General features: G+C 42.3%; 1 protein-coding gene across 2 annotated transcripts in view; it reads right to left on the bottom strand.

Annotated features, from left to right (window-relative positions):
* Nucleotides 1–1,171: 1,171 nt before the first annotated feature.
* golga7ba (golgin A7 family, member Ba) overlaps nt 1,172–23,223 on the bottom strand; it is a 27,369-nt gene continuing 5,317 nt past the window's right edge. Inside the window, exons 2-6 of one of the 2 annotated variants that reach the window (XR_001858515.2) lie at nt 12,144–12,269; nt 4,845–4,997; nt 3,968–4,069; nt 1,938–2,466; nt 1,172–1,783 (exon numbers count right to left, since the gene is read on the bottom strand). Coding sequence is in view for 1 of the 2 variants with exons in the window: in XM_017712793.2 (XP_017568282.1) it covers nt 2,386–2,466; nt 3,968–4,069; nt 4,845–4,997; nt 12,144–12,269 (462 nt within the window). In the remaining variant the exon portion in view is untranslated. Of the gene's footprint in view, nt 2,467–3,967; nt 4,070–4,844; nt 4,998–12,143; nt 12,270–23,223 lie in introns of both variants that reach the window. The other variant, XM_017712793.2, reaches the window with a different exon arrangement.

Raw genomic sequence — 23,223 nt, 5'->3', positions numbered from 1 at the left:
CCAGGTTGTTAAATTCAGCACATAAATCAAAACTGCAGTAAATCTTGTAGAAAAAGGTCACATATAAGTTTGCTGTCAAGGACGATTTTCACTTTGAAAATCAACATATTCTAAGACAGTAAAGCCTAAATCTGTAAGTGGCGTCATAAGAGGCAGAAAACGTTTAAGGCCCTGTCCCATTTCACCCCTCGCCCCTGCCACTCTGCCCTGACCCTCCTCTTGGTGTGTTCACGTCTAGGGGTGTCCTAATTTTTGAGTTTAGTGTCGTTTCAGTGTATTATGGGCCTTTTCTTAATAACGAGCATAAAGAAACTCTAGTAGCATGCTAATGTCTTGGTAGCTAGTTAGCTAACTTTCCCGTTCCACCTTAAAATGTCCAGCAGTTCTGACGCCTGAAGCTCCAGAATGTAACTGCTGCTCCATTTAAGGTGGAATGGGAAAATTCAAATGAGAAGCTGGAGGATATCTGACTTCAGCTTCGTACCACCAAAGAATTAGTGGTGGGTGATAATAATAATTGCCCCCCTCTTTGAAGGCTTATGATCCGTAAATGTAACTAAAGCCCAGCAGTGAGGAGCTGAACTGTCTGAGCTGTTAATGAAGTGATGCTCTCTTTATTTGAGGTTCCCGTTTCATAGAGCAAGATTTCAACCACCACTGTAACTCAGTTCCAAGGGGCAAGGAGACACTTGAAAACAAGGGGTAGGGGTAAAAGTCAGAAATGGGACTGAGCCTAAGACCGGTCTTTGTAAAACTAGCTCAACCGGATCATCCAAACAAGCTTTACATGATTTAAATCCAACGTTCGCACATGAACTAAACATATTACATCAACACAGCTGCTATTTTTCAGCTTCCTTACTTTGGCAAGAACTGTGTTGATCTAACACCTTTTATCCCAGTAAGTTCAAAGCTTTTTTCGGTGTGCTTGGCAACAGTAGAACTTTGAAGATGTCTTTCCGTGTTCCACTGTTGCCATAGTTACTGCTCTTTCCCTGTGCAGGGTTCAATGGAAGTGTATGTAAACACGGTTCAGGACACTGTGGCTGTAGTGATTCGTGTTCTCTGCAGATCTCTAGAGTGGACGGATGGCACTGGGGGGGGGTAATACTGTCATGTGATTGAGTCCTGATGATCAGTGGGATCTGTGATGACTCTGGCACTTCTACACGTCTGGAACAGCTGAAGTGAGTTGCCGTTCTCGGTGCAGTCCGGTTTGTTGACTTGTGCTGTGGATGGTTGTGGTCGAATGGTTTGGGCAGAACCACTCATGGATTGTGGAGCATGAAGGCAAAAGGCATATGTGTGAGTGTTTGTGTGGGTGTGGGTGTCCTGGAGAGAAGCGGCGGTCTTAGGGCCTGACCGATATGAACATTTTAGAAAATAAATAAACTGTCCAAAAATCAGCCAGCAGGAAACGTGGTTTAAAAAAATATTATTATTATTATTTATTTCATTCATTTTTCAATTTTCCCCCAATTTTTCCCCAGTTTAGTAGTCTCCAATTCCACCCACTAGTTAGGACTCCCACCATCACACGATACCACCAGTGCTTGGAGGGTGAACACAGGCTTACTCCAAGAACTGTGAAGCGGGAAACTGCCGCTCAGGTAACATCATTGGACAGCCCACCACATACGTCTGCGCTGACTAGCATTGCGCTGAGTGATGGGGGGAGACACCCAGACAGAGCGAGGCCAATTGTGCTCTTTTGGACTCCTGGCCACAGACTGTAGGCTGTAGCATCCAATATTGAGATGGCTGCACCACTCGGGAGCCCAGACTACAAAAAAACGATCAACAGAAATAGAATGGGACATAAACATTCATGATGAATTCAGACTAAATGAAGGCAGACATCCTACAATCAACAGAAGAGTAACTGTAATCTGAATATATGTGTATTTCTAAAGGAATCCCACTCTGATCACAAATACCTTATTTTTGTAATCCAGATTACATGCACTGCTTCCACCCAGCATGCTCGATCTAGATAAGATAAGATAAGATAAGATGATCCTTTATTAGTCCCACAGCGGGGAAATTCACAAGATCTCACAAGATCTCATCTGAATGTGAATGTGAGTTTTTAACGCTCCTTAGTGCCCGACAGCATGTTTCATAGCTGTTAGCGGTGTTAGCTTCCCGAATGAGAAATTATAACATGTAATATTTTAACATTATCAGTAACATATGTGGTGATTTTTCAGTGGAATTTCTCCCAAAGCTGATAAAACCACTGAAATTTAATATCAGCCAATTTAGTGACCAAGCGATAAATCGGTCAGGCCCTAGGCTGTGCACGCGTGTGTGAGTGTGTGTGTGTGTGTGTGTGTGTGTGTGTGTGTGTGTGTGTGTGTGTGTGTGTGTGTGTGTGTGTGAGCATCATCGTCCGCTGCTGCTGGTGGTGCTGCTGCCTGAGCTGGACCCACTGGAGCCTCTGTCCTCATAGATGCTGATCTCAATCTGACGCAGCAGTCAAGGCAATGACTTTTTAAAACCTTGTTATTTCACGGCTCTGGTCACACTGAGAGCAACTCGCCATATCACATCATTTAAAAGACTAAATTCTTGTTTAATATCATCAAAATGCGCTAATTTTGTATAACATGGTCCAGTTAAGAGAAAATTTCCACAAGCGAAGGTCCAGAACATCGTAACGTCTAACTTGCATCATGATTCAATGCCATATTTCGACAACATTTGTCAGTTTTCTCTTTAATAACTTAAAACAGCTTCCCTCTGACTCACTTTCTTCTCTGACTGCTGTTTCTCGCCTCGTCCCTCGCCTGTGTGAGCGTCACTCACTCGAGTCTCAGAGCCCATCATAACGCACAAATCTGATCGGCTGAGTAGCGTCACGTGTGATATTTACAATGCATGTGATTGGTCTGTGAGTTTCCCAGGTCAATAACCAGGTACTGTAAAGGCTAGAAAAGCTACGCTGATTAAAACAGGACCACCCGGTCGAAATGAAATCATTCTCCATAGTTTATCAGTTAGAGGTCCAGATCTGCATAGGACAGCGTCCGCCTATTAGTGACCTCTGTCATAGAGGATGTCATACACTGTCATAACACATTAAGTCCTTTAATACAAATGTCATGTTACCACTATATTACATTTGACGCTCCTCATGCGCTGTTTAGGCTGGAAAGGAACACATTTTAGCTGACATGGAACAAAACAACAGACTATTAACTTCTTAAAGTACAGCTTACATTCTGAATGCTGACCATTTCGCTGTAACACTCACTTTGTAGGTCATCTATCCAAAAGGGCTCTACAACAAATTCAGTAGCAGAAAGGAAGCAGAAGTACATTTATAAACACAAATATTTTATGAGCAAACTGCATCGGTCACTCAAAAGCAAAAGGAAACCTGTTGCTGGGCTAAATCAACACATGAGCTAATGCTAGTGCTAAACGAGCGTGAACTAACTTCTAACATGGTTAGTCATCGTTACTTCAGTCATGTCTGTGGCACATTAAAGCACTTGTGGTGTTCACAAAGTATTATACATACGGGTCTTTCTACAGAAACGTCCACCTTTTTATTCGTCCATAGGAGTCACTGGTGTTACTGATCGTCATCGGTGCTGCACATAATAAAGGAAACACCAGAGACGTTTTTAATGAAAAACACATTTTACAAAACGGCTGCTACAGAGCATCAAACCACATGATGTCATTCGTGGAACATCCACTAAAATATGTAATTTAATCCATTTGTGTTCTATTTTTCACAAAGAACAAAGAAGGTCACACCAGAAGATTAAACATCTTAAAATATTTGCAGAAGCAAGTGGGGAAAAATATTAACCAATAATATCATGTTTCATCTCCCCCTCCCAACACCCCCACCTATCATGAAGAGCATCATCTTACCTGAACCTCAAAAGTGCAATTACAATCACAAATCACAAGTACAAGCTCACACTAAGGCACACATTGTGTGGAAGGATACGACCCTCATGCCCCTCTCTATGGGGTCGGTAATAAGCAGACCTCTGGGAGCGTAAATCTTCTCATTCTGCTCCTGAATGTAACGCGAGATCTTCTTCAGGACCTACGCAGACACATGTACACACACAGCATTTCTCCCAAGTTCATAAGATCATCCGGACACATCATAATAACATCAGTAGTTAACGTCTAAGGCAGGGGTCGCTTACGAAGGGCCATTTTGACCATTCAACAAAACTTAAACCACTTTGGGAGCCACAACATGCAGTCCCTATCAGTTACAACAAGCAGTAAAATATTTTTTGTGATGTCATTGTTCCATCCCAGTGCATATATGAAACATTCATGTGATTTTATCAGTTGTCCACGGCATCTGACTGCAAACAACTAGTAACTTTGAATTATGTCACATCAGAGAACTTAGGACGGAGAATTCCCACTCTCTGCAAGGTCATCCGGTTTTCTCAAAGCTAGAGGGCGCTCCCGAGTGAGTCCAAAATGAACAGGTTGACATGGAACATTTGAGCAAAATCATAGTTTATAAACGCTTAAATATTTTTAATGTAAAAGAGTGAACAGCCAACGAGCTGCTCTGCTAGCCAATCAGTCATCCCACTCTAGCAGTAAAGCCCGCCTCCTGCTGGTCAAAACCTGTTTGTTGTAGTAAAAGGAAACATACAGGTAAGTTTTCTTTGTTTTTAGTGAAATACATCTATCCACTTCCTAAAATTAAAGGAAAGTTCTGGGCGCCCTCTGCTGTTCAGCAGTCCTGTTTTTGATATAATGGGGGAAATAGGAAGTGGCCAGGCTCCTCATAAACTGGCAACATGTCAAGTGTTGTCCTTTACGTATCCAGACGCAGCATCACACACATCTACCTTTTCGTAGCGTGTTTCCATGCAGAGGAAGATGAGGTAGGCAGTGATGCAGGCCAGGCAGCCCTCCAGGTAGGAATGGCCCCCGATCTTCTCCGCCTCCGCATAGTAATTATTCAGCGTCTTCACCGTGTCCTCAAACAGAGTCTTCTCAATCTGTCCAATCACATGGCAGATATCAGATCAGCCAGCCAATCAACATGATGCATCACAATGGAAAAATGGTGAAGGAGCAAACTGTCTAGTAAGAAAACCTCAGATCTCCACGATGGAACTTTCTAGGAACTAGAAAACTGTTCCTACGTTAGGTTAAAAAGCTTAACAGGTTTGAATTTCAAGATTTCTACTGATGCATTTATCATAAACAATTCACACAATGTAGAGAGCAGCTAACGATGTAAACGCTATAAAACGAAAAAGAAGAAATTAAGTTGTTGTCCGAAATAGAAACAGATTCTGACCTTTAGTGTAGATTAATGTAATGAGATTTTATTTCAGGATATGTTGGAACGTTTCTATTTGTCCATTCATCATAAAAATGCTCACATAATGTAAAAAGCAGCTGGTGCTTTGAAACCTTTCTGGTGCTGGTTTTAATATAATGGAGTCTAAATGAAACGTGTGCAACAAAACATCCAGATCATCACTGAAACAGCATGACTGACAGTCTAATTAGTCTAATGAGGGATCGGTTTCACAGACTGGTCAATTCCCCTTGAAGGACCATCCAATTCAGATAAATCTCTCTCCCTCTCTCGCTCTGTTTCTCTCTGTTTGCTTGTCTCTGGCTTTCTATCTCTCTGTCTTTCTCCCTCTCCTTCTCTCTCTGTCTCTCAGCAGGTCGTTGTATCTCTCTGTCTCTCTCAGCAGGTCATTGTGTCTCTGTGTCTCTCTCAGCAGATCTACTGTATCTCTCTGTTTCTCTCAGCAGGTCGTTGTATCTCTCTCTGTCTCTTTCATCAGGTCTATTGTATATCTCTGTCTCTCTCAGCAGGTCGTTGTATCTCTCTCTGTCTCTCTCAGCAGATCTACTGTATCTCTCTGTTTCTCTCAGCAGGTCGTTGTATCTCTCTCTGTCTCTCAGCAGGTCGTTGTATCTCTCTGTCTCTCTCAGCAGGTTGTTGTGTCTCTTTGTGTCTCTCTCAGCAGATCTACTGTATCTCTGTGTTTCTCTCAGCAGGTCGTTGTATCTCTCTCTGTCTCTCTCAGCAGATCTACTGTATCTCTCTGTTTCTCTCAGCAGGTCATTGTATCTCTCTCTGTCTCTCTCAGCAGATCTACTGTATCTCTCTGTTTCTCTCAGCAGGTCTATTGTATCTCTCTCTGTCTCTCTCAGCAGATCTACTGTATCTCTCTGTCTCTCTCAGCAGATCTACTGTATCTCTCTGTCTCTCTCAGCAGATCTACTGTATCTCTCTGTTTCTCTCAGCAGGTCGTTGTATCTCTGTCTGTCTCTCTCAGCAGGTCTATTGTATATCTCTCTGTCTCTCTCAGCAGATCTACTGTATCTCTCTGTTTCTCTCAGCAGGTCGTTGTATCTCTCTGTCTCTCTCAGCAGATTTACTGTATCTCTCTGTTTCTCTCAGCAGGTCGTTGTATCTCTGTCTGTCTCTCTTAGCAGGTCGTTGTGTCTCTCTCAGCAGGTCTATTGTATCTCTCTCTGTCTCTCTCAGCAGGTCTATTGTATCTCTCTCTCTGTCTCTCTCAGCAGGTCTATTGTATATCTCTCTCTGTCTCTCTCAGCAGGTCTATTGTATCTCTGTCTCTCTCAGCAGGTCTATTGTATATCTCTCTCTGTCTCTCTCAGCAGGTCTATTGTATATCTCTCTCTGTCTCTCTCCACAGGTCTATTGTATATCTCTGTCTCTCTCAGCAGGTCTATTGTATCTCTCTCTGTCTCTCTCAGCAGGTCTATTGTATCTCTCTCTCTGTCTCTCTCCACAGGTCTATTGTATCTCTCTCTGTCTCTCTCAGCAGGTCTATTGTATATCTCTCTCTGTCTCTCTCAGCAGGTCTATTGTATCTCTCTCTCTGTCTCTCTCAGCAGGTCTATTGTATATCTGTTTCTCTCATCAGGTCTATTGTATCTCTCTCTGTCTCTCTCAGCAGGTCTATTGTATATCTCTCTCTGTCTCTCTCAGCAGGTCTATTGTATATCTGTTTCTCTCATCAGGTCTATTGTATCTCTCTCTGTCTCTCTCAGCACATCTATTGTATATCTCTCTCTGTCTCTCTCAGCAGGTCTATTGTATCTCTATCTGTCTCTCTCAGCAGGTCTATTGTATCTCTCTCTCTCTCTCTCAGCAGGTCTATTGTATCTCTCTCTGTCTCTCTCAGCAGGTCTATTGTATCTCTCTCTGTCTCTCTCCACAGGTCTATTGTATCTCTCTCTGTCTCTCTCAGCAGGTCTATTGTATCTCTCTCTGTTTCTCTCAGCAGGTCTATTGTATCTCTCTCTGTCTCTCTCAGCAGGTCTATTGTATATCTCTCTCTGTCTCTCTCAGCAGGTCTATTGTATATCTGTTTCTCTCATCAGGTCTATTGTATCTCTCTCTGTCTCTCTCAGCACATCTATTGTATATCTCTCTCTGTCTCTCTCAGCAGGTCTATTGTATCTCTATCTGTCTCTCTCAGCAGGTCTATTGTATCTCTCTCTCTCTCTCTCTCTCAGCAGGTCTATTGTATCTCTCTCTGTCTCTCTCAGCAGGTCTATTGTATCTCTCTCTGTCTCTCTCCACAGGTCTATTGTATCTCTCTCTGTCTCTCTCCACAGGTCTATTGTATATCTCTCTGTCTCTCTCATCAGGTCTATTGTATCTCTCTCTGTCTCTCTCCACAGGTCTATTGTATATCTCTCTCTGTCTCTCTCCACAGGTCTATTGTATATCTCTCTGTCTCTCTCATCAGGTCTATTGTATCTCTCTCTCTGTCTCTCTCCACAGGTCTATTGTATCTCTCTCTGTCTCTCTCAGCAGGTCTATTGTATATCTCTCTGTCTCTCTCAGCACGTCTATTGTATATCTCTCTCTGTCTCTCTCCACAGGTCTATTGTATATCTCTCTGTCTCTCTCAGCAGGTCTATTGTATCTCTCTCTCTGTCTCTCTCATCAGGTCTATTGTATCTCTCTCTGTCTCTCTCAGCAGGTCTATTGTATCTCTCTCTCTGTCTCTCTCAGCAGGTCTATTGTATATCTCTCTGTCTCTCTCATCAGGTCTATTGTATCTCTCTCTGTCTCTCTCCACAGGTCTATTGTATATCTCTCTCTGTCTCTCTCAGCAGGTCTATTGTATCTCTCTCTGTCTCTCTCATCAGGTCTATTGTATCTCTCTCTGTCTCTCTCAGCAGGTCTATTGTATCTCTCTCTGTCTCTCTCAGCAGGTCTATTGTATCTCTCTCTGTCTCTCTCAGCAGGTCTATTGTATCTCTCTCTGTCTCTCTCAGCAGGTCTATTGTATCTCTCTCTCTGTCTCTCTCAGCACGTCTATTGTATCTCTCTCTCTCTCTCTCTCTCTCAGCAGGTCTATTGTATCTCTCTCTGTCTCTCTCCACAGGTCTATTGTATCTCTCTCTGTCTCTCTCAGCAGGTCTATTGTATCTCTCTCTGTCTCTCTCAGCACATCTATTGTATATCTCTCTCTGTCTCTCTCCACAGGTCTATTGTATATCTCTCTGTCTCTCTCATCAGGTCTATTGTATCTCTCTCTGTCTCTCTCCACAGGTCTATTGTATATCTCTCTCTGTCTCTCTCCACAGGTCTATTGTATATCTCTCTGTCTCTCTCATCAGGTCTATTGTATCTCTCTCTGTCTCTCTCCACAGGTCTATTGTATCTCTCTCTGTCTCTCTCAGCAGGTCTATTGTATATCTCTCTGTCTCTCTCAGCACGTCTATTGTATATCTCTCTCTGTCTCTCTCCACAGGTCTATTGTATATCTCTCTGTCTTTCTCAGCAGGTCTATTGTATCTCTCTCTCTGTCTCTCTCATCAGGTCTATTGTATCTCTCTCTGTCTCTCTCAGCAGGTCTATTGTATCTCTCTCTCTGTCTCTCTCATCAGGTCTATTGTATATCTCTCTGTCTTTCTCAGCAGGTCTATTGTATCTCTCTCTGTCTCTCTCCACAGGTCTATTGTATATCTCTCTCTGTCTCTCTCAGCAGGTCTATTGTATCTCTCTCTGTTTCTCTCAGCAGGTCTATTGTATCTCTCTCTGTCTCTCTCAGCAGGTCTATTGTATCTCTCTCTGTCTCTCTCAGCAGGTCTATTGTATCTCTCTCTGTCTCTCTCATCAGGTCTATTGTATCTCTCTCTGTCTCTCTCAGCAGGTCTATTGTATCTCTCTCTGTCTCTCTCAGCAGGTCTATTGTATCTCTCTCTGTCTCTCTCAGCAGGTCTATTGTATCTCTCTCTGTCTCTCTCATCAGGTCTATTGTATCTCTCTCTGTCTCTCTCAGCAGGTCTATTGTATCTCTCTCTGTCTCTCTCAGCAGGTCTATTGTATCTCTCTCTGTCTCTCTCAGCAGGTCTATTGTATCTCTCTCTCTGTCTCTCTCAGCACGTCTATTGTATCTCTCTCTCTCTCTCTCAGCAGGTCTATTGTATCTCTCTCTGTCTCTCTCAGCAGGTCTATTGTATCTCTCTCTGCGTCTCTCTCAGCAGGTCTATTGTTTCTCTCTGTGCGTCTCTCTCAGCAGGTGTTTTGTTTCTCTCTTACACGCTCCCTGTTTGTTGTTTGTCTCTCGCTGCAAGTCTTTGGTATCTCTCTCTGTCTCTCAGCAGGTCTTTTGTCTCTCTTTTCCTCTCTCTGTCTCTCAGCAGGTCTATTGTTTCTCTCTGTGCGTCTCTCTCAGCAGGTGTTTTGTTTCTCTCTTACACGCTCCCTGTTTGTCTCTCGCTGCAAGTCTTTGGTATCTCTCTCTGTCTCTCAGCAGGTCTTTTGTCTCTCTTTTCCCCTCTCTGTCTCTCAGCAGGTCTATTGTTTCTCTCTCTGTAATTGTATCTGTCTGTGCTCAAAAGCGTTTAAATGACTTGCTACAGATAACACACTCTTAATTTCATACAAGATCATTTACCTCTCGCTCTCTCAGCAGGTATTTTTCTATCTCTTCCTCTCTCTCTGGCTCTCTCAGCAGGTCTATTGTATTCCTCCCACTTTCTCTCTCTCTCTCTCTCTCTCTCTCTCTCTCTCTCTCTCTCGCTCTCTCTTTAATTGTATCCATTTGTGCTCAAAAGCATGTAAATGCCTCATTGCAGATAACACACTCATAATTTAATACCCTAGAGATCATTACCCCTCTCTCTCTTCTCTCTCTGTGGGAGTGTGTGTTCAGCACTGCTGACACTATAGGGGGGATTATAAACCCTCCAAAACCAACAAAAAAACTGCAGACCAAAAAGTCTTATGCTTAAAGGGCTCATTTCATGGTAAACTGAATTTCACTTGGTTTGCAAACAAAGAAGTTGGAAGTAAAATATAAAAACTGTTAAAGTTTCAAAATGTTCCATCTCCTGAGTCCATACAGTCCATACAGTCCATACAGTCCATATACAGACAATAAGCTGCAAAACTACCTGCTTTGGATTAATGGTTTCTGTGCCATCATGACAATCAACTAATTCACATGAAATGCATTTGGAAAGTCTTCAGACCCTTTCACTTTGTTTCACATTTTGTTATGTTGCAGCCTTGTACTAAAATAAAAAAATCAGGTTTTCCCCCATCGTGGTGCACTTAATACCCCATAATGACAAAGTGAAATTTTAGATTTTTTTTGTAACTTTGTTTAAAAGGAAAAACTAAAATTTCACATAGACATAAATATTCAGACCTTTTGCTATGAAACTTGAGATAAATTGAGATCTGGGGGCCTCCAATTTCTCTTAAATATCTTTGAGATGTTTCTAAACCTTGATTGGAGTCCACCTATGTAAATTCAGTTGATTGGACATAAATTGGAAAAACACACACCTGTCTTAAGGTTTCATAGCTGACAATGCATTTCAGAGCAAAAACCCATGAGGCGGAAAGGCCATGAAGAGGAAAGAACTGCCTATAGAGCTCAGAGACAGGATGGTATGGAGGCACAGATCTGGAAAAGGCTACAAAAAAATTATGCTACACTGAAACCTCCCAAGAGCACAATGGCCTCCATAGATATTAAATTTGAGCAGTTTGGGACAATCAGGACTCTTCCTACAGTTGGCCGCCTCACCAAACTAAGTAACTGGGGGTGATGGCCTTCATAAGACAGGTGAGCAAGAACCCAATGGTGACTCTGGCTGAGCTCCAAAGATCCTGTGTGCAGATGGGAGACACTTCTAGAAGGTCAACCATCACTGCAGCACTGCACCAATCTGGGCTTTATAGCAGAGTGGCCAGACAGAATCCTCTCCTCAGTAAAATACACATGAAAGCCCACCTGAAGTTTGCAAAAAGCACCTAAAGGACTTCCAGACTGAGAGAAAGAAGATTTTCTGATCTGATGAAATCAAAATTGAACTTTTTGGCCTCAATTCTGAGCATCATGTCTGGAGGAAACCAGGCACTGCTCATCACCTGCCCAATACCATCCCTATAGTGAAACATGGTGGTGGCAGCACCATGCTGTGGGGTTGCTTTTCAGCAGCTGGGACAGGGAGACTGGTCAGAGTTGAGGGAAAGCTGATTGGAGCAAAGTACAGAGATATTTTAAATCCAGGTATGCAAACCTTGTGCCATCACACCCAAGAGGACTGGAGGCTGTAATTGCTACCAAAGGTGCTTCAACTAAGTACTGAGTAAAAGGTCTGAACATTTATCAATGCAATATTTTGGTTGTTCCTTTTCAGTACATTTACAAAAAATGTTACATTCTGTTTTCAATTTTTTTAGAGTGCAAAATGATGCAAAGCTTGATTTTTTAAATTTTAGCACAAGGCCGCAACATAACAAAATGTGAAAAAAGTGAAAAGTTCTGAAGACTTTCCGAATGCATTGTATATCCGCCTATTCAGCCAACAGAAGTTTAGCTCTTCCACACTGAAGACATAAGAAATGTTTCAGCGCTGAGTTCTTTTTGAACAAGGCACAATACAGGACGGCCAATCAGAACACAGCTCATTTACATGCATAAGTCTTAAAGCCACAGTAACAACAGCCTGTTAAATTCTAAGGGATGAAGAGAGGTTGGAAACTGGATATGGAGAAAAAGAATTACGACCATTTTGGTGAATAAAACTGCACAAATGTTACAAACAGAAACAATAAAATACAAGAAAAATTTAGGATACAGGCCCTTTGATACCACCCTGTATCTCTCTCTTACCCTGCTGTCCAGTTCGGAGGGGAATTTGGTCTGGAATTTGCAGACGGTTCCCTCTGAATAATCTCTCTGGATGAAGACTTTATTGGCCAGAGAGGCGCTGTGTCTCAGCTCCTGCAGGTTGTGGAACTGTAACAGAGGATAAAAACACAGTCATTGAAATGAAAGGACACAGCAGGATACTGAGAATGAACTCGAATATAATGGATATTTGGAGAACATCATATACGCAGATCAGGCAAAACTTTCTGACCACCTCCTTGTTTCTACGCTCACTGTCCACTTTATCAGCTCCTCTTACTGTATAGCTGCACTTTGTAGTTCTACAGTTACAGACTGTAGTCCATCTGTTTCTCTGATACTCTGTTACCCTGTTCTTCAGTGGTCAGGACCCCCATGGACCCTCACAGAGCAGGTACTATTTGATGGTGGATCATTCTCAGCACTGCAGTAACACTGGTGGTGGTGGTGGTGTGTTGGTGTGTGTTGCACTGGTATGAGTGGATCAGACACAGCAGTGCTGCTGGACTGAGAATAGTCCACCAACCTTAAACATCCAGCCAGCAGCATCCTGTGGGCAGTGTCCTGTGGGCAGTGTCCTGTGACCACTGATGAAGGACTAGAGGAAGACCAACACAAACTGCAGCAGCAGATGAGCTGTCGTCTCTGACTTTACATCTACAAGGTGGACCGACGAGGTAGGAGTGTCTAATAGAGTGGACAGTGAGTGGACACAGTGTTTAAAAACTCCAGCAGCACTGCTGTGTCTGATCCACTCGCACCAGCACAACACACACTAACACACCACCACCACGTCAGTGTTACTACAGTGCTGAGAATGATCCACCACCCAAATAGTACCTGCTCTGTGAGGGTCCATGGGGGTCCTGACCACTGAAGAACAGGGTAACAGTATCAGAGAATCAGATGGACTACAGTCTGTAACTGTAGAACTACAGAGTGCAGCTATACAGTAAGAGGAGCTGAAACAAGGAGGTGGTCATTGTGTGATGCCTGATCTGTGTGTGTGTGTTCAACCTTTATAGCTGACACAAATAAATATGCTGTTTTGTGCTGTCGTTGCCTTTATTAGATTTGTAAAGAACGTGATCCAACAATTAAGAGATTTTTTACGTAGTTTGTCTCACAAACTACCTTTTGAACAAGAAAACACATGAGCTGAAATATAAGTCACAGATCAGGTGCGTTTTATGGCTTGTTTGGATAAACAAAACAATAAGAAGCGCTTACTCATCCGAACAGCTTTCTGGATCAGCTGGCACACATAAATCACAGTGCATCAGACAGTGAGGGAAGCCTTGTGCATCTTTTACACAGCGATAATGTGTGAAAGATGCATATGGTGTCGTTTCTACACGCTGAAAAGTTTCACTCAGGCAAACGTGGACATGCACGTGCTGTAACGTAACAGCTGATTTAAACTAAAGGCTTGGCCTGACAAGGCCAGCCCATAATGTTCAAAAGGTAATGCAGTTTTTAACATAACTGCGTTTATGTAATGTTGAAGGGTTGAACGTAGTGGGCTGCTTATGATGTGTTTGCTTTGGGTTAAAGACTTTATGTCCATTGTTTGGGTGTTTAAACAGTGGTTGCTCTTGTATTCCAGGTGGTTGCAAGGGTGTTCCTAGTTGTTTTCTATGGTATTCTGGGTGGTTGCAAGGTTGTTGCAACCTAACAGATGTTGGGTGTTGGTAGAGAGTTGGTAAAGTTTCATAATTGGATGTGAGGGTGTTGCTAAGTGCCTGATATGGTATTTCAGATGATTGTTACTGAGTTGCTAGGTGTATGCTATGGCATCCCAGGTGGTTACAATTGTGTCAGGAAGCAGCTGGTATCATACTCCAGCTGGTTGCTAGGGTGTTGAGAGGCAGTTGTTATGTTGTTGCTAAGGTATTTTAGGTTGTTAGTAGGGTGTTGCTAAGCAGTTGCTAAGGTATTAAAGGTGGCTGTTTGGGTTTTGCTACAAGTGTTTCTAAAAGGTTATCCAAAGTGGTTTCTAAGGTGTTGCTATGGTGTCTTAGATGGCAAGGTGCTGCTAGGTGGCTGCCACAGTATTGCAGGGTGCTGCTTGGGTGTGGCTATGCAGTTGATACAGCTTAATGAGTTTAAGGGACCATTCTCAGAATGAATCGCCTGCAAGACGTTTGGTTCCACAGGCTTAATGACATACACTATATTTCCAAAAGTATTCAGTCACCTACCCAAATCATTGAATTCAGGTGTTCCAATCACTTCCATGGCCACAGGTGCATAAAACCAGGCATCTAGGCCTGCAGCCGCATATGAGCCTGAGATCACCAGGCCCAATGCCAGGTGTAAACTATAGGGTCATAAAGCCCCCAGCATGGGACTGCAGAACAGTGGAACTGTGTTGTTTAGAGTGGTGGAGCTCTATCCAATACCTTGGTGATGAGTTGGAGCGATCCAGAACTGATCATCCAACATCAGTACTTGCTCGCTAATACTCTCGTGGCTGGACGCAATCAAATCCAAATGTTCCAACATCTAGTGTAAAGTCTTCTTAGAAGGGTTGAGGCTGCGACTGCAGCAAATAAGAAAAAAACTCCTCCTAATACGACTGATTTCAGAAGAAACACCGAATGAGCAGGTGTCCACAAACTTTTGGACACGTAGCGTATAAACGTGCACACAGCCCCCCACGTGTAAATGTGCATTCATCAGCAGATGCTGGATGCACATGCCCTCAAACCACTTTCAGAATCACTATTACATTGATCTCGACTTCCATGTGATGCAGTGAACACTGAATGGGCCTGACCGATCGAGCTTTTGTAATTAACTGGTAAAGACAGGCCTCCGTAAACTTAAAAATAATGAATTAAATCAATCACGTAGCTATTACAATCAAAAGCAATTTTGCCAAGGCGTCGTCTGGCGAGGCTACATGAGTCCTAAGGTCTGAGTGAACTCTCTGAACTCTCGCTCTTACTCACACATCACAGTTCTAGTTTCAGCACACGCCGCGATTTGCTTACTTTAACACAGAACCTTTGGTTTTAAACCACAGTGCCTTGAACCGAACAGGCCATTAATCTCCACATCACTATAATTAAACCACAATTACAGAGCAATGCTAATCAGTTCAGTTATAAAGCACCTTCAGTTGTTGCAGCGAAGTCAGCTGCAAATTTCCCCCATGAACCCCTACATAACAGACGGAAAGCCTACAGTGTTTAATCAGCACCTACCGCAGTAAATGCAGTAAATTCTGAACAAATGTCTACAGTACTGAATGAACACTTACAGCATTTTACATATACAGAACTCGTTGAACACCTACTGAAAGAACGTGAACTGAACAAATGCCCACAATACAGAATCAGCCATCTGAACCAGTAAAACATTAATACTTACAGTACTGAATGGACACCTACAGCATTGAACAAACACATAAAGAACTGGTTAATGAATGCATACAGTACTAAATAAACAATTACAGCGTCAACAAAGCATCTAAAGCACTGCATGAACGGCTACAGTACTGAAAGAACATCTGACTTCTGAAAGAATGCCTACAGTACTGATTAAAGTCCTACAATGCTGAATGAACAGCTATAATGCTGACGAAATGCCTAAAGTACTGAATGAATGCCTACAGTACCTACAGTACTGAATAAATGTCATGTCTAGAGTACTGAAAGAATGCCCACAGTACCAAATATACACCTAGAGTACTCAATAATTGCACACAGTACTAATGAATGCCTTGTCTACAGTATTAAATGAATGCCTACAGTGTTGCATCAACACTTACAGTACTGAATGAATGTCTAAAGTCCCGAATAAACATTTATGATACTGAATAAACACCTACAGTATAGAATGAATGCATACAGTACTGAATAAATGCCTTCAGTACTAAAATGATGCCTATAGTGTTCTGTAAACGCATACACTTCTTAATGAATTCATACAGTACTAAATGAAGCATTACAGTGCTGAATAAGCACCTAAAGCACTGAATGAATGCCTACAGTACTGAAAGAACATCTGCATTTCTGAATGAATGGCTACAGTACTGAATAAAGTCCTACAAACACTTGCTGTACTGAAGGATTGCCTAAAGTACTGAATAAACACCTATAGTACTTAGTGAATGCCTATACTACTGCATGCTGCCTATAGTCCCGAACACCTAACACACAGAATACATGTCTAGAGTTCTGAATGAATGTGCAAAGTACTGAATGACTGTTGACACTATTGAATGAACACCTAAAGTGTTGAATGAGCATTTACATCACAGAACACAGAGTTGAATGAATGCATATAGTGCTGAATTAAAACCTACAGTACAGAATGAGCACCTACCATATTGAATTAACACAGTACAGAATTCAGTGAACAGAGACAACTGGACACAAATTAACATTGTACAGCTACACTATATTTCCAAAAGTATTCGGACGTTTGCCTTCACATGGATACTAACTTGAGTGAGATCCTGTTCTTAATCCATAGGGTTTAATATGATGTCGGCCCATTCTTTGCAGCTAAACAGCTTCAGCTTTTCTGGGAAGGCGTTCCACAAGGGTTAGGAGTGTGTTTATGGGAATTTTTGACCGTTCTTCCAGAAGCGCATTTGTGAGGTCAGACACTGATGGTGGATGAGAAGGCCTGGCTCTCAGTCTCCGCTCTAATTCATCCCAAAGGTGTTCTGTCAGGTTGAGGTCAGGACTCTGCACAGGCCTGTCAAGCTCTTCCACACCAAACTGGCTCATCCACGTCTTTATGGACCTGCTTTGTGCACTGGTGTGCAGTCATGTTGGAACAGGAAGGGGCCGTCCCCAAACTGTTCCAACAAAGTTGGGAGCATGAAATTGTCCAAAATCTCTTGGTGCTGAGGCATTAAGAGTTCCTTTCACTGGAACTAAGGGGCCGAGCCCACCTCCTGAAGAACAATCCCACACCATAATCCCCCCTCCACCAAACTTTACACTCGGCACAATGCAGTCAGACAAGTACCGTCTCCTGGCAACTGCCAAACCCAGACTCGTCCATCGGATTTCCAGACGGAGAAGCGTGATTGGTCACTCCAGAGAACACGTCTCCACTGCTCTAGAGTCCAGTGGTGGCGCTTTACTCCACTGCATTCAACGCTTTGCACTGTGCTTGGTGATGTAAGGCTTGGATGCAGCTGCTCAGCCATGGAAACCTATTCCATGAAGCTCTCTACGCTGTTCTTGAGCTGATCTGAAGGCCACATGAAGTTTAGAGGTCTGTAGTGATTGACTCTGCAGAAAGTCGGTGACCTCTGCGCACTATGCCCCTCAGCATCCGCTGACCCGCTCTGTCATTTTACGTGGCCGACCACTTCGTGGCTGAGTTGCTGTCGTTCCCAATCGCTTCCACTTTGTCATAATCCCACTGACAGTTGACTGTGGAATATTTAGTAGTGAGGAAATTTCACGACTGGACTTGCTGCACAGGTGGCGTCCGATCACGGTACCACGCTGGAATTCACTGAGCTCCTGAGAGCGACCCATTCTTTCACTAATGTCTGTAGAAGCATCTGCAGGCCTAGGGGCTCGGCTTTATACACCTGTGGCCATGGAAGTGATTGGAACCCCCGAATTCAATGATTTGAATATGTGAGCGAACACTTATGGAAATATAGTGTATGTTCACATTACAAGCCTCAATGCTCAAATCCAATTTTTTGCTCAAATCCGATCTGACATGACGGTTCACACTGGTTTAGGTAAGTGACTCAAATCTGTCATTAATGTGATGAACTGATGTCCTGAAATGACCCTCATGCTCACATCCTACTCAGTAATGTCACGTGACTGAATCACGTGCATCATCAGTACAAACGAATGAGCAGAACGAGCTTCGCTGAGAAGATCATTAACTCTGATCAGCTCTCAGCTTCATTATTAGAGCCAGACGAAGGAGAAAAAGGCGAGATGAGCTGCTTTTCCACCGTTTACAGGCTTTAACTTCTGTTTGGCGCCGCTGCCAAGGCAATGCTGAATGATGGCGCACGTGCAGTGGAAAAAAAGCACATGAATTCCACCTGAGCGTCACATTAAGATTGGATACATATCCGATCTAGGACCACATATGAAAGTAGCTCAGAAAACACCAGATCTGAGTGATATTAGGGCTAAAACTTTTGATTTGTGCCACGTCAGCCTGGTAATGTGAATGTAGCCTAAGAGTGAATTAAATGCTCTATTCAATAGGTGTCCATTCAATGCTGTGTGTTCATTTAATTTAATTTAACCCCTAAAACCTCAGGCTTATTACATACTATGGCTTATTCTTCCGTATTGACAGGGACTTTAATGCAAACTGGCTGAGCTTCATAGGTTACAGGAGTGTTAGAAGGCCTGCTGGCCTTTTTAGGGGTTAATCGTAAGGTTAGGGTTTTTACTGTGTGACTTCATGAACCGTGTTGATATGTTTTATTTATGTATATATTATGTAAACATTTCGTGAGTTAACGTAATGCATGTAAGTTAATTCAGTGCAGTCCACTTTCTACAGTGTACAGCTATTGTGTCTCATGAAGGCTGAATATCAAGCTGATAAATGCTTGTGTACTAGAAGAGCGGACTGTGTGAGCCTCCCATCCTGCCGCTGATCCCTCTGTTGTGTCTCACTAGCCAGACTGAGCCTCCGTGTCGTAGCGTGACTAAATGCTCTGGGCTGTTGACGCTGCGCGCTTCATTAATAATGGATGCCCGAGCTCAGTGGCAGTGCTGCCGTCAGCCAGCTCGTCTACAGAACACAGCAGATCGATAGAGCAAAGGCGATCCGTGTTTCTGACACACACACAGCGCAAAACACAGATACCTCGCTTCATTATTGAATTTCCAGACAAAACAATGTATTCACTTCCCAGGAGGCACTTCTGAGGACATCAGGAGAAGATGAGCCAGTTGCAAAAGGAAGAGGAAGTCAGGAAAAACAGGAGCTTCCAAAACCGGAGTATAAAAAATTCATAAAGCTACAGAGAAAATAAGATTCCTAACAACCACCTGCAACACCTGGTAGAGACCAAAACTGCCAACACCAGTGACTGCATTTAGATCTGCTTTAGATCTGAAACAATCTGTCCATCCTTCCACTGTGAGACACTATGGGTCTGAAAGGAGGTATAGCTGTTAAGAAGCTCTTACTGAGAAAAGGAGACGCATCAAACGGAGAAGCTACTGGTGTTTCTCAGAACAAGGGACTGACCACCCCAGAGTCCAGACCTCAGCGTCACTGAATGTGTTTGGGATTGTTTGGACTGTAAAGAGCAGAAAATGTTAAACCAACATCTAAGACTGAACTTTGGAGGTGTGTCTGCAGATTTCACTGAAACACCGTATGTGAATCCATTTAAAAGAATGGGAGCTGTAATAAAGGCAAAATGTGGACACATGATGCCCAAAATGATTTGGAAAAAATTCTGGTTCCATTGACTTACATTAAAAGCAAGGTAGGCTTTTTCCTTCTCCTGTAAAGCCACAATGACTTGTACTTAATGGCGGTTCTGGTCTCTGACCTTTGCCCAGTGCTGTACATACATAAATTTAGCTATTACTACTGTTACTATTTATATAGTACAATAACAACTACACCAATAGAAACATACACTCTTATAAAAGATGGTTCTTCAAGGGTTCTTAACTAAAGGGAATAGTTCTGTTTCTAGACCACAAGTTCTATACAGAACTATTACATGCTTACATGGTTCTTTGCATGTGTTTGAAAGATTTTTCCTGCCAGCTGACCATATGCTTAATTTGGGACGACCAATAATACAACTGCATATTAAGGCACAGGCATCACCTTCTTCCTTCGCTCTCATTAATCTGGAACATTTAAGCCTTTTATTATTCCACACACACACACACATTTTCTAAGCCGCTTCACCCTCAGGGTAACTGGGGGTGCTGGAGCCTATCCCAGCGGTCATCGGGTGGAAGGCAGGATACACCCTGGACAGGTCACCAGTCCATCGCAGGGCAAGCTAAGCAGGGTCAAAGCTAAGCAGGATCGGGCCTGGTTAGTACTTGGATGGGAGACCGCCTGGGAATACCAGGTGCTGTAAACTCAGCTTACAGCCATACCACTCTGAGAATGTCTAATCATGGAAATGTTGAGAAAATTTTCTCTAAGTCCTTGAAGAAAATTGTGGGTAAATGGCCAGGGACTGAAATAAATACAGTAGGCAAGGGAGGACATTCATTCTCATTACATTTACCCTGCCAAATACGGAAATACGGAGAAAGTTCCATCATCTAAGATCATGTTTCATATTATTAATAAGTGGAAGAGGTTCTCAAGGTTATTAAGGTCTGGAGTAATATGAATACCTAAGTATTTAAAACCCTGTAACTCTAATTGAAAGGGGGATGTAACTACCCAACCCGCGGTGTGGTAAGGGATATATTTGTGTGGTAAGGGATATATTATTTAATATCTACATAAATGATATAGCTACCTCTGCTTCAACCTCAGACTGCAAAATTCACCTTTATGCAGATGATACAATTTTATATTGCTCAGCTGATTCTATTCATGCTGCAACAAGAAAATTACAGAGCTCATTTAATGCTCTGCAGGTGGCGTTATATAAGCACAAACTAGTTTTAAATGCCACGAAAACTAAGTTCATGCTGTTTTCCAGATCTTTTAATACTGATTTTAGTACTGTAAATATTACTACCCTGAGAGGATCCAGTATTGAGAGAGTCACGGAATATAAATACCTTGGCATATGGCTGGATGATAAACTCAGTTTTAAACCACACATAAATAAACTAGCCAGTGAATGCCGACAGAAGCTGGGAAGCTGGTGCCTGTTTCCCCATGCACGCCAGAAAAAGACTAGTTGAAGCAACTCTACTATCAGTGCTGGACTATGGCGACGTTATTTATAAATATGCTCCATCCAGCTCTCTCAAATTACTGGACCCAGTGTATCGCTCTGCCCTGAGGTTCATCACTGGAGATCCGTACAGAACTCAAAGTTGGGTGGCCCTCTTTAACGGGACGAAGGGAAACACACTGGTTGAGTTTTATTTATAAGACACTCTCCGGTCATTTGCCAGAATACATCACTTCATTGATGATTACAAATAACAGTAATTATCAGACTCGCTCTAGTAACTGGATCAGCTGCCAGGTACCAAGAGTTTTTACTGAACTGGGAAAATCTGCTTTTAGTCACAGCACCAGCTGGAATTCACTACAGGAAACACTAAAACTCGGCTCACTGGCGTCACTCAGTCATTTTAAACTTTTAATATCAAACCACCTACAGACAGCCTGCACCCGTTTTACTTAATTATATTTATTCGTAACTTTTATTTTTGTATTAGTTCTCCTTAGTTTTTTTTATCTCTTTTTATTTATTTATTTATTTCCTCTCATTTTATTTTAAGTTTTTATGATTACTTTGTTTTTTATTTGTGATATTGTATTATTACTTTACTAATTTCTTATCTATTTCGATCTTAATTTCTTACCATTTAAAATCTCAAGTTCTATTTTTATCTACTTTTATCTTTTATTCACTGTTATTTTAAATTTTCTTTTAATTTAAAATGATTAAATGTAGTTATTATTTTCTTTGTCATGTCAATCCCTGTTTTTGTAAATGCTCGGCTACATTGAAAATGAGGGTTGCCCTCAATGTACTTCCGAGTCAAAATAAAGGTTGATTGATTGATTGATATTTAAAGGTGAAGCTAATGATTATAAAAAATTGATCTTATAGCCAGAGAATTTACTGTATTCTGAGATACACTTCAGTATAGCTGGAATAGATCTTTATGGGTGGGCCATATACAACAAAACGTCATCTGCGTAGAATGAGATTCGGTGGTCCGCTCCTCCTGCTCTAATACCTGAGATGTCCTGGCGGCATCTAATTGTTTCTGTCAGTGGTTCAATTGTGAAAAAAGCAATGTAGAGAGAGGGCAGCCTTGTCTGGTTCCTCGACTGAAACTTTTCAGAAAGCAACCCATTCGTATTAATGGCAGCTTGTGGGTCGGACCCAAATTGAATTTTTTAAGAACAGCAAACAAGAATGGCCATTCAGTCCTATCAAACGCTTTCTCTGCGTCGAGAGAAACAATACAGGCAGGATCATTCCTTTTTCTAATAAAGTCAATAATATCCAACAGTCTGCGTATAATATCCGAACCGTACCGCATTCTTATGAATCCAGTTTGATCTGGGTTAATGAGTTCAGGCAAAGTCACCTCTAATCTCCGTGCCAGAGCTTTAGCCATGATGTTACAATCTGCATTTTCTAAGCTAATTGGTCTGTAAGAGGCGCAGTCCTCTGGGTCTTTGTCTTTCTTAAGTATTAAGCATATTGAGGCGGTTTTCCAGGATTCAGGCATGGTAGATTGAGTACTCAGATCCATGATAACTGGCATCAATATAGGCTGAAGTTGAGGCCAAAATGTTCTATAAGATTCAACAGGATAGCCCTCGGGTCCCGGTGTTTTCCGATGGGTCATTGACTGGATGGCACCAAAAATTTCTTGGGAGGAGGAAGAGGCATTAAGACGGCATCTATCATTGTCTGAGACCACCGGACGTGCTATATTATCTGAACACAAAGTAAAATCAGATTCTAAAACTATTTTGGGATTTATATATGGACTCACAGTAAGTTATAAAGGCTGTGTTGGTCACCTTTGAGTTGTACGTATGTGAACCCGTCAATGTCCTCACAGGTTTTACCAATCGCCCTGAATGTTCTTTAATCTGATAAGCCAGTAACCTGCTAGGTTTGTTACCGTAGTCACGACACTTTTGCTTAGAAAAGAATAGTAATTTATTAATATGATTTGTACATCCCTAGATTAAGTTTAGCTCTGGCACTACACAAAGAGGCCCAGTTAGATTCGTTAGGATTTGATTGGTGCAGCTGCTCGTGGTGTGCTACTTCTTTTTCTACATACATCCAATTTTGTATTTTTATTTTTTGACGTGACGAGGTGTAAGATATAAATAACATGCTCATGGATTGTGGCCTTTAGAGCTGCCCATCACGTAAATGGAGAGACTTTGCAGTCCTTGTTAAATT

Source organism: Pygocentrus nattereri, chromosome 12 (genome assembly GCF_015220715.1).
Source record: "Pygocentrus nattereri isolate fPygNat1 chromosome 12, fPygNat1.pri, whole genome shotgun sequence".
Taxonomy (NCBI): domain Eukaryota; kingdom Metazoa; phylum Chordata; class Actinopteri; order Characiformes; family Serrasalmidae; genus Pygocentrus; species Pygocentrus nattereri.
This window is presented reverse-complemented; position numbering and strand designations above follow the sequence as displayed.